Below are 12,194 nucleotides of genomic sequence, written 5' to 3'. Positions count from 1 at the left end.
TGAAAATTATACATCTGAGGAAAATAGTCCTCCCGCGGAAAATTTTACAACAAGAATCTTGTTGTGCGCCAGAAAGTAAAAAACTGATACGGCGCACTATTCATAAACACAATCACGCAACTTTGTTGTCATCCCCAGTCCTTTTAGACGAACGCGGTCCTTGCGATTTCGAGATTGCATATTCGTCAGATTGTTATGTTTTCACCCATCCCTTTAGAGCTTCAGCGTGGTGGGCAGAAAACAACCACAATCTAATCTCAGGTTAGGAATTTGTGAATCCCGAATGTTTTACGATCTAATAAGCTTGGTACTCACTTGTTGAAAAAGTGGAGTTTAACACTAAATGCCGGCGTATAACTTTATACGCGCGCGTCTCAAACCATAAGATCTCTAGTGAGACGCGGACGTTTAATCTATACGCCCGCGTTTAATGTTAAACGCCGGCGTTTATCGAACTTAGAAAAAAAAAATTTAAACGCGCATATCAAAGAATTTTGATATGTGCGTTTAAAGTTCAAAGACACCGCCAATGTAATTTTTACTTTCGATTTCGTTTCACTTTTTCCCTCTTTCTCTATCTCTCTTTGCTAAAAAGCTCCAAATGAGTACATAGATGATCTGAAAAGACGCGTGCGTCTATGGTTAAATATGGAAGCCGAGAATGGTCTTCCGAAAGCTGTCGAAATTTCTTTAAAGCTGTCGAGATTTCTTTCAAGTTGTTGTGATTTTTTTCAAGTTGTCGAGATTTCTTTAAAGTTGTCACGTTCACAAAAAGTGTCGCGTTCCCAGAAATTGTCGCGTTCCTAAAAACTGTCGTATTTCTAGAAAGTGTCGCGGGAAACTTGCATTTCACAAATGAAAAAATAAGCAAATCACAAGGTTGTGAAACGTCGTTTCTGGCTCTTAAAAATCGGTTAAGACATATGTACTAGGCTTCTACAGGGCTAAAAAATAGGCTTGTAATCTTGAATTTCACAAAGTTGACATAAGTAATGTTTATAGGTTGGGATATTAAAAATCGCGATGTAAAACAAGACAGAATCAGAACCATCATTAAGGCACGAAGTTATCTTATCCTTATGTTCTATTTTGCTTACGTTTCTCTGAGTAGCGTTGTCCGGAAAAGAACTAATCAAATTAACCTTGCCTTAAGGCCGCGCGAAGCGCGCGAAACTTTTCACGGTATTTGTAACGTCATTGGTTGATTGAAAAATGAAGCAATTCCATTGGTCAAAATTGACGTAACGTTTGAAAAAGTTGAACTTCCTTCAACTTTTTTTTTGTTCGCGCGAAACTTTTTTATGACGTAATCTTTTCTTCAGGCAAAAAAGGTTAATAAAAATCTTTCGCGCGTACGAAAGTGGACATCGGGCTTCAAATGCCAAATGATTTACAAATTAAAACAAAATAAACAAGACTAATCGTGATACGATTCAATAGATAAAATCATTCATTCAAGGACGGACGAATTTAGCTTTTTCGATGGCACTCGAACTTCATTAAACTAAGCAAATCGAATGGTGTGAAATGGTTTTAGTGCAATTTTGATTTGAGGTCAGACTTTGAAATAACATTGCTTTTTGATACGGTAAATACAGTTAACCTGTATTGAAATGTGTTTCTTTGACACCAAAACATTACGTCATCACTCCAAAGAATAATGAACAGCATTAGGATCTGACGGGAGGTATTCCGTCGGGAACCGTAAAGACAGCCATCAACGAACACGGAGCGCCCAGCTGAATTTCCACCTATTCCATGAAGGTTGACCGTAAAAAATTAACCAACTTAAAAACTTGCTTAGTGACACTTGCTGTGAAGGAAAAGTACGGCCAACCTCCACCTCGCACGTGTCTTGTTTGTCGTCACGCCCAAGCGTTTACCCGTCAGTTTTCAAGTATACTTGGCTAACTAAAATCCTAATTTAATTAAACTCGGTTTAAGAGGTGCTGACCAAAAGTAGCCTTGAGCCATTATGAAATTTCCTGGAAATTTAAGATAATCGACTGCATCATTATCATCACTGTGTTTATTACAGACCCATTATTAGTCTTCTTCCTGTGATCTCAAAAATGTTAAACCTCTCAAAAGAAGTGTATTAACGAGATGGTTAAGAAAAATGCAGGGTCAATAATTTAAATTAAGCCGATTTCAAAATATCGGCCAACAAGCTAGATGCTGAGAATGGACTTACCTGATGATGAAAATTAGATAGTAATAAGGAGAAATATAAAAACCATCCATCCATCAGAAAATATAGCGGTTAGCGAAAGTGAATTAAATTTCATCATTGATTGTTAATGGGGGGAGAGGGAAGGGGAGTAGGGAAAAAAGAAATAGAAAGTTCCGGTTGCGAAAATCACTTTTATTGACAATTGAAACATGCTTGATGGTGGCATTGTTATCAATAATGTTTTGTGTGAAAAACAAAGAAATATAAGGAAAAACAAAAAGCTCAATTAAAATCTGCAAAAACGGCGATTTACGGCATACTTCCGGCATTTCTGGTCGGAAAGAAATTTTTCTCAAAAGTCCGAATCGACCTCATTTAGGGCATTGCAAATATCTTTTTTGTGCAAACAATCGGGAAAAACGAATAATGAAATCTCGAGAAAATGGCAACAAACCGGTTTATACGGCATAATTCCGGTATTTTTGGGCAAAATTTTATCTTTTCAAAAATCAGGCTCCATCACATTTTAGATATTGTCATTGTGCATCAATGTCCAAAATTTCGTGAAAAAATATAAAGTTCAGCTCGAGAAATTCAAGAAACCTGTTTTTTCGTCTATCACTTTTGATCTAGAAAAGTTGGGACTTTGATATAATACATTTTTTTGCTCAGTTTGAAGAGCTCTATCATGTGGTATAGGTCTTTTTCCGATTTTGTAGACCCCCAAAAAATAATTTTCAGGGCTTACAATTTTGCCTAAAAACGCAAAAAATTGCAAATTACGCAAAAACTGCGGGTTTCAAGCTTGGTAACATTCAAATTCGGAATCAGTACTCTCAAATTGACTAAAATCAATGGTCAAAGCTTGTTCACCGGCATTTTGAATGTTTTCTTTATTTTTGAAACTTTAGCAATCCACTGGCCATGTTCTACATAAAATAATTTTTGCAACATACGGCACCCCATACAAAACAAGCTGAAAAGATAAATAAACTTCAAGCTTTTTTAACCATTTAAGTGCCACAGCCTTTACTTAGTTTTGTTTCTTTAAAAAAATTAACCAGTTGAATCTTTGAACATTTTTTCTTCATAGAAGTTCTTTAATAGCTCGTTTTATATAGCTTACAATCCCCTTTATTCTAAATGCCTTCAAAACCACCTGTTATATATATACCCGTGTAGAATATGTCCGAGTTACCAACGATTTTGGCGATGTATATGTAGTAAAAATTGGTTCTTACTTATACGTTGACAATTCAAAGGGTATACTTTACGAAATGCTTACACAGCATTTTAAAACAAAATAATATACAACTTTTTTCGCCTTTCGCACCACACAAGCATAAGTTTGACAACATATTCTGCATATTATGCATTGTCAACAAAACCTGCTTTAATCGAGACACCTGACGTTAGCCTTCCTTTTTTGACTTAATAATGAAAATAATAATAATATAAAGAAAAAAACGTAACATTCAGAAATCAGTCTTACCCGAGCGAATGAAAATTTCAGTTCCATCAACAACGCTTTTTCCATTATCGCCTGACGTAATGATGACGTCAACTCTAGGGTCCAGGCCCTTCAAATTTTTTTCGGAGAGTGGTGGGGATAGAGCAATAACAGAAACTTGGATGTTTTGATCTTGAAGTCGTTTGATGTATTCCTTGACGGTTTTCGTTGGTGGATCGGTCAGAAAAATGACCATCTTTTTCAGATCTCCTGATCCAGTGTTCAAAGATTGTTCGGAGAGCTGGATAGCCCGGAGAAGTTGTTTTGAACCAAAGTTCATCTGAAAAATGAAAAGAGAAAATTCAGTAGAGCGGAGTTTATATAACTCAAACCTTTTAGATTACAATTTTTTCGAAATTTGGTAACTTCACTGTATAATAAACTTCTAAAGGACTCACAGTGTAGTCTCCATAACATGGGAAACGCAACTAACTGAAGGGGTCAGAGGACTTTTTCGAGTCAAAAAAGATATTAAAAAAGGTTGGAAATATGGAGACTTGAGAGCAGTATTTAACTACTAAACAGAGAACGTTCAAAGCAACTGGATCTAGTAAAAATATTCTTATCAGACTTACAACGACTGATTTGCGTAAGAAATCCATCATGCGGTTAAAAGAGTCCTCTGGGTCATCCTTGACTCGATAATCTGTCAACTTCTTCAAAACTTTTGGATTATTTTGTTGGGTAAGCGAGAACATGAATCTCTTGGACACGTATTGGTTCCTCAACTTTTCAACAATTTGCCTCAGTAAGTCAAGTTGACGGTTCAACTCGTCTCGAGTATCAACTGAGATTACAAAGCCAACGTCAGACTGTTTGTTGGCTCCTAAAAAGAATTGAAAAATGTCTTAAATCTTTCAACATTTCATGAACTTGGAATCTGATAACTAGATTTCGTTCCTGGTAAGAATGTATAATAGCTAGCCTTGAAACTCCTGGATACAAGAATATTCACAAGCCGAAATTTAATTTCATAAAATTTTAACATTCAAGAGAGGAAATGAATGAAGGCTGTGAAATTCGATGTCAAAGGCTGATTATCGGTCGATTGAGCGTTTCAAGCCATCACTTACCTGTGACATCCACCATAAGATTGACCAGTATTGGAGTTAAGCCATCAATATCGTCCGTAGAATTGATTGCTGTTTTTCCTGTATCACCACTGGATGTCGGTGCAATTGCATTAATGTCACCAGTATTGACGTCACCAACACCGACAACTACTAGTTTGAGACCTGTCACTGAATAGGAGGAAAAAAATGCCATTAGAAACTTCTAATCAGGATATGTGTACGCGCAATGTCTTTTGACATTAGTTGATTTACAGAAACTGGTTCATTTCAGGCTACTTATCGGGTAGAAAATCTAACAAAGTTACATCATTTCATAAGTAATTACGGCGTTGGATATCATGATCATGTATTATATTTTGTCATTCGTAAACACTGACCTTTATATACCCTGGACAAAATTTCTCAATCCCAGCCAAGAAAAATTTTTCATTGGAGTTTTTTCGAAAGTGGTACCCTAGTAACACTACTCTATAGTGGTACCCTAGTGGTACCCTAGTAACACTACTCTATAGCGATGTAAATGTATCGAGAGCGCTAGATCTACTTTTCCTCCAATACTTTTGATGATTAGCGCCATTAAAAGTTTTGTTTCTAAAAAAAACAGTGATATTGTTTGCTTACTTATCAATTTTAATTTACAAGCTGTTATATTGAATTGACACGGATGTGGAGCAAGATTGGTCAGATATCAGCACAATATAACAATAAGGAGGAGACACTGTCCTGATATGAAACATGTGTCTGATTATGGTCTGATATGAAATGGAAACACTTATGCAAAATAATAAAACCTTTAAACGTTAGTTTTTAACACTGCAATAGCTTCTTTGCAGATACCACTTCCAAAAAACTCCGATCAAAGATGGCGGATATATGGGTATATAAAGGTCAGTGTTCATAAACCAACAATTTGATTGGGTAACCAACTGGGTACTATTAAAGTTTGTTAACCGGTTACTTTTTCGAAGCGGGCTACATGGCTTTTTGCGCAATGCAATTGGTTCATTTCGCATGACGACGGGCCTACATTGTCCAGAGTTGCCCGTCGTTAGGAAAATTCATTGTGACGTCACTTTTTCAAAGGAAAATGAACAATGCGTTAACATCATTTCTCTCATTTTTTATTTCTGACGTCAGAAATTATAGCAATTTTTTATCTCTTTTCGCTTGTTTTTTCTGCTTTATTTCGCTATTTTTCCTGGATAAAGCGCTAAAAATCAATCAAAGTTGAAGGAAACGGTTAACAAATACAATAATGACCGGTTTTTTTCGGGCTCTACTGAAAATATTGCCCTCGGTCAACGCAACAACCTCGCAAGCTCGGTCGTTACTTGACCTCGGGCAATATTTCTCAGTACAGCCCTCACTAACCGGTCATTATTGTATTAAAAAAACTCCATAACAACGAAAGTTGTGATTCAAATTCGACTTGAACGCTACGAAGAGTGATATATGATTGGAAGGAGTGTGATTATTTGCGTGTCTTGCATGCCCTCGTGGGTCTCGTGAGTTACGTGCCTACGCGGGTCTCGTGCCATTGTGGGTATCTCGTGGGTCCAGAAAAATATTACGTGGGTATCTCGTGGGTCCAAAAAATTGCGCCAAGACTCTGTGTATAGACTCGGTATAGACTGACTGCTTAATAAACACCCTACGCTTGTCAATCTTTCGATTTTTTTAGTTGATTTTTTTTCTTTTGCGAGATAAGCTATTAAAAAATCGGCGGGATGGTCAGATGCTGGGTAGGACTCGTCTTCTTTAATGGGATAAAATTGGTGGGATTGAATTTCCCCCACAAAAAATTGCTGATAAAGTTAATATATTTCTATTTTTGAGTTTTAATCGTTTTGTCCACTACTCATATCCCACATTAAAATTTGCACACTCTCAATAGCGTTATTGTATTATGGGAAACTTTCTTTCTTTTCAAGAGAGATTTCCCATTTCATTGTCTTGACTAATTTTCAAAATATTCAAAATATCGTGATTCGCTAAAATAAATCCCGACGAATTATTAGGAAGCCCCAGAATCGCGAGATCTAATCCTAGCAAACTTCTAAAATTTTGTGGTCTCGGGTAAGTTATGGCATGTCTTAAAATTACCATAATTTTTAGATCGCATTAGCCGACAGAAAATGACCAAACGAATGACTGAACATGAAGGGTACTATAATGTAGTTTCTAACCTGATGTGTAACCTAATTGTTTTTTCGCTAATTTTCGCGAAAAACCGCAAAAACTGATAATTACGTCATAATCGATGACGTCATCAAAACTAAAAATTGAAATTCTCAAGGACAGTTTATTCAATTGTCTTCAAATCTTTACCAAAGATGTATCCTACTAAAGTCGATCATTTGAAGAAAATTTGTTTTCAAAATTCTGATTACGTCTTATTAATTTCTGCTGACGTCATCAAAATTTGGAAAAAAATTCTTTTCTAATGATCGACTATAGTGAGATGCATCTTTGGTGAAAGTTTGAAGACAATTGGATAAACCATTATTGAGAAAAATTAAATTGTCGAAAGAAAAAAACCTCTGGATCAAGATAATAAAAAAAACAAATTTATATCAAGCGCTATCGGTTATGTTCTTTAGGTTTTTGTAAGCTTAAAACAAGCTTCTTCACGTAAAATTCGTAAAAATTTAATGTCAAATTTTAAGGACTCGCATAATTTTTTTGGACCCACGAGATACCCACGTAATTGTTTTGGGCCCACGTAATTTTTTTTTGCACCCACGAGATACCCACGTAAATTTCTTTTGAACCCACGTAATATTTTTCTGGACCCACGAAATACCCACGGAAATTTTTTTTGGACCCATGAGATACCCACGTAAATTTTTTTTGGACCCACGAGATACCCACGTAATTATTTTCTGGACCCACGAAGGCACAAGACTCACGAGACCCACGAGGGCACGCAAATAATCACACTCGATTGAAAGTTAGGCAAACTAGCTGATAGTGATTTCACAGAATTTGAAGAGACCAAATCACTACGTAATAAAGCACCCTATCTGGGGCGAAGATTGGTACACTAAAATATGATGATAAAAAAATGTAAAACAAAATTAGAGGTGAACTTACCATACAACACTTTGGCATTGCTTGCCAGGTTGAGTTTCCCTTCTCGAGAAGTGCTTCCGTGAACAAAGAGAACCGCAATCTTGTTATTGATCCTCCTAAAGTCTCCCATCTTTTGTTGAAGGAAGTATAAGGTCTCATCTACACGCCGGACAGTGTCAGTCCTCCTAAGCTCCTCCATTGCTCTTTTGATCGTTTCTAGATCCCCAGTAGGCGCAGTGTATTGTTTGTTGTCTCCAATGACGACGAAGCCAATTCTTGTTTCACTGGATGAGATTTTGTAGAGCTTGAGTTGTTGTGTGATGAATTGTTTGACGTCATCGAAAGCTTTAGATGAGACGTCTTGTGAGCCATCCAAGATGTAAACAATATCGTACTTTTCATTCTCTTTTCCTGTACCTTGGGTAGTGGAAATAATGATAACAATTAGACCCGAAATTCTGAGCGAAAAACCCTGCCCTGTGGATAAGACCACAACTTATGGTAGCTTTCTCCAAAAGGCTTGCTTATAATCCGTTAAAACCTTTTTACCATTAAATTAGAGGCAAGGGGCGGTTACAATTTCTTTAATTATAGGCAAGGGTAACACAAATCTATTTGGTTTAAGGAAATTTCGAGCTATAGAGTAAGGTTTTTAAAGGGCTTTGATAATTGAAGGGACACTTGTTTGAGTTAAGAAGACATTCGAGTTATAGATGTTCGTGTTAAAGAGACAAATCTGTATAAACTATAAACCATGAAATTGAACAATAAACTGGAGCTTACCACAAGGGCCTCTCAACGCGACTGTTTTTTTGATTTGACTCAAACACGAGTTCCTCTCCAACGCACATAGATGAAGATAAGTTCGTCCGTCCGAACCACACACCGGTTCTGTATTCAAACCTTCCGGACACTTCGGACAGATACATGTGGTTGTTTTGTCCGGTTTGCCGATGCATTGCCCGTTGAATGGACATTTAATGTCAGTACAAGGATCTGTTGAAACAAAAAATAAATAAATTTAAACTGGCGCTTTCAAGATATGTAGTATTCATTCTTATTGAATTTTTCCCGATAATGAATGAAATTGATAAAAAAAAAATAAAAAGTGAAATAAAAACCTTCTCCTTGACCCTCTTTTGCTTCTGTAGTAAGGCCAAAGACAAACTCTTATCTTATATTTACCTTTCTCAAAGATGTTGATCAAATCAATTGTGCCATCACCATCTCCACCTTGGACCGGATAAACCTCGATCTCCAAATTGTCCAAATCTCCGAGACCGAGACTGTTTTCATCCAGCGAATCAGAAACCAGCACGATAATCACTTTGACACCACTCTCCGTCAATTCTCTCAACACGTTTTTACTGCTTGTATCGAGCTTGCGATCAGTGAAAACTATTAAAGCTTTTTTCGGATTTGTACATTTAGAGTCGGGTCGACATTGTCTGAAAATATTCGATCGGATGTATTCGATTCCTTTTCGTAAACCTTCCGAGCTTGACGATTCGAATCTTAGCTTGGAAACCAAGTTCAACATTTCAATCTTATTGTTGTTGGCGGTCAAAGAGTTTGCTCGGACGTCGTACGAAACGGCAGAGAAGCGAACAGTATTGGTAGCTAGGCTATTTGCATCATATTTATTGAGGAGATTTGTTATGATTTCTTTGGAGCGGTCGTAGACGGGTTTTGTTTGTGATCCAATCAACAAAGCGATATCCATTCGTTCTCTTGTTGATCCTATTGATCGAATGAAAAAGTGCGTTTACAGTGTGGAAATAAAAAACCTCTTTTGCACGAAAAACAAACGCGAAGCAAACAAATTTACTACTTTTATGGTACCCTGCTTTTGGATGATTCCATAGACATGGCTAGGGGGTAAAAAACTTTTGATAACAAAGGAGGTTTATTTAAAAGAGAAGTAGGTATACCTGATTTTCGAGCGAGGAGAAGTGAAATCCTGGAAAACAGTCCTGGTAACTGCGTAACGTCACTTGTTGTGAAATTGACGACCGATGGACCAATCAGATCACGGTGATTTGATGACGCACCTACATCCATGAAGACAACGTCTATTGTTCGTGAGCCAATCAGATTCGCGTATTCATTGTATGTTTGATCACGTGACGGATTGAAATTACCCGTTGTCATGACAATTACAAATGCGTTGTCAAGCTTTGTGTTAAATTGACGACGATTGAAAATGTTCTGGTTGATTTCTTGGAACAAAACATCCAAATTTCGGACATCGTCCGGTTGTTTGTCAGGATTTCGTATTTTTCGGACAAATTCGTCGACATTTTGATCATCGAAAGTATTCAAAACTTCAGTTTGACCATCGTATGACAGGATTGTAAATTTAATGTTCTTGCTATCGAACGTTTTGATTGTGTTGCTGATAAAATCCAACATGGCGGATTGTTGTGATGACGTAACACGCGATGACGTGTCAACAGCAAAAACAACATGCAAAGGTTTCGTTAACACTGTAGGTAAAAGATTAAAGATATCCATTACGATAAAAAATTGCTACCATAAAATTTGTCCTCTAGTAGTTTCGTTCAAATCTCACAAATGCCTTAAAAATTCACTTAAAAAATACGGACCCATATTTCAGAATTTCAGAATTCACAAAAAAAAAATTGACATTGAAATCTTACAGCATGGCTCGTTCTTTGCTTTTTTGATCATTTTCTTCAATATAAAAGCTTCCTTTTCCATCCAACATTCACTCGCATAATTGATTCCATTATCTCCACAAAGTAAAGAATAGGTTGGTTCACATAGAGGATGACTGCATTTATTATCTCCATCAGGGTAAGAGACGCATTCTCCGTAATATTCACAACTTTCTCCATTGCAGGAGTCTGAAATGAAAGGTGGAAATAAATATGATAAGTTTAATTATATCAAGGGTAAAATGATATGAATATTCAAACTACCTTACGAGTGGATTGAAAATGTTTGTGCTATTTCACCGTTGAATATCCCAATCACCCTGAAGTTGTCACTTCGCAACTTGAATTTGGAGTCTTAGAGAAATCCGGGGGCAATTTTACCTTTGATGGCATCGATGACATCTACAGTAATTTGACTGTTTTCACCAGGAATTTTATCAACATCATCCACTAAATACACTTTGAAATTCTCTCGCAACTTCTCTACCTCTGAAGAGCTCATGACGTCACCGAAAACAATCAAAGTAATCTCGATTCCGGTCTTTTTCATTTGCGCCAAAAGTCAACAACTTTTGATGATGGTTTAGAGTTGATCAGAGCGACTAGCTTCTTGGTTAGGTCAGTATCTGAATTAAAATTGGTTTGAGCTAGTTTAGCTGCTCGCTCTAAATTGCTCTCGCTGCTTCTTAAGCTCAATCGTTCAACTTCAGTTTCGGTCAGGACAAGTGGTGTACCGGCATTGATGATAATTTCCATTCTGTTGTCCCGGTTTTGAGCGTAGTAAGGTATCAGTTCTTTCAATAGTTGTTTCTGTGCGTCAAAAATGTTGGATTTTTGTGCAGAGAGAGCACTTTGTATGAACAGGATGTGGTAGTTCTGCTTCATGAAACCTGAGAAAATGAGAAAAAATAAACTTTGGATTGGAATGGATTCGGATTCGGATTCGATGATTTTTAGCCAGAGCTGATGGATGTAAACTCAATGTGAGTGTTCTTTTTCAAGTGCACAAAAGGTGGCATTTTTCGGACCCAAAAAGTTTTGTCCATAGGGTACCTTACTTGTAGGGTTAAAAACAATATATTGTCAATGTTACTTCTCAAGTTTACAAATGCAAAGAAGCACTTTTCGTATACTTTTTCCTGTAGCAGATTTTGAAAAAAAAACAATAACATTTCATCATACCTGCCATTCTACTGATCATTTCATACAAATCGTCATAAATAGAAGGTAGCTGCGTTGGAAGGATATTTAAGAGTGATGCACTGTTAGAGGTGATTATCTCACCATCCTCCTTCACCATGTCTGGGCCACCCAATCCAACGTAAACGAAATGAACGTTCATGTTCTTCTTGAGGTCTTTCACTAGGCTGGAAAGTTGGTCTTTACGTAACGGATCGTTGCTACCCGTTGTTAGCAACACAACTTGGCGTGCAGGCTGGTTAATCGAATTAAGGCTATCAGAAAATATGTCATTTTTGATTTTTGATAGGGCTAAATCAATGCGGCGACCGCCAGAAATTCTCTCCATCGATTTCAGTTTGGACTCAAGGAGGCGTCGATCCTGCGTTAAAGGTGTATCGATGACCGCCTTTGAGCCGAATCGAAGTAAAGAAAGCTTGGATGATGGTAGATATTGATTAAGGTTGGCCATTATGAATTCGGTCATTTGTTTGAGATCGGCTTCCGTA

General features: G+C 37.0%; 1 protein-coding gene across 1 annotated transcript in view; it reads right to left on the bottom strand.

The window, feature by feature from the left end:
* LOC136824267 (uncharacterized) overlaps positions 1-11,144 on the bottom strand; it is a 70,578-nt gene extending 59,434 nt beyond the window's left edge. The window contains exons 1-9 of the mRNA XM_067080433.1: positions 10,888-11,144; positions 10,489-10,695; positions 9,760-10,314; positions 9,014-9,568; positions 8,612-8,824; positions 7,850-8,245; positions 4,757-4,924; positions 4,259-4,509; positions 3,666-3,963 (exon numbers count right to left, since the gene is read on the bottom strand). Coding sequence (XP_066936534.1) covers positions 3,666-3,963; positions 4,259-4,509; positions 4,757-4,924; positions 7,850-8,245; positions 8,612-8,824; positions 9,014-9,568; positions 9,760-10,314; positions 10,489-10,695; positions 10,888-11,056 — 2,812 coding nt within the window. The 5' untranslated portion in view covers positions 11,057-11,144. The remainder of the gene's footprint in view (positions 1-3,665; positions 3,964-4,258; positions 4,510-4,756; positions 4,925-7,849; positions 8,246-8,611; positions 8,825-9,013; positions 9,569-9,759; positions 10,315-10,488; positions 10,696-10,887) is intronic.
* Between the last annotated feature and the right edge of the window lie 1,050 nt (positions 11,145-12,194).

This window comes from Clytia hemisphaerica, unplaced genomic scaffold, assembly GCF_902728285.1.
Source record: "Clytia hemisphaerica strain Z4C2 unplaced genomic scaffold, Clytia hemisphaerica genome assembly, whole genome shotgun sequence".
In the NCBI taxonomy this organism is placed as follows: domain Eukaryota; kingdom Metazoa; phylum Cnidaria; class Hydrozoa; order Leptothecata; family Clytiidae; genus Clytia; species Clytia hemisphaerica.
Note: the sequence above shows the minus strand (reverse complement) of the source record. Positions and strands in the feature narration are given on the sequence as shown.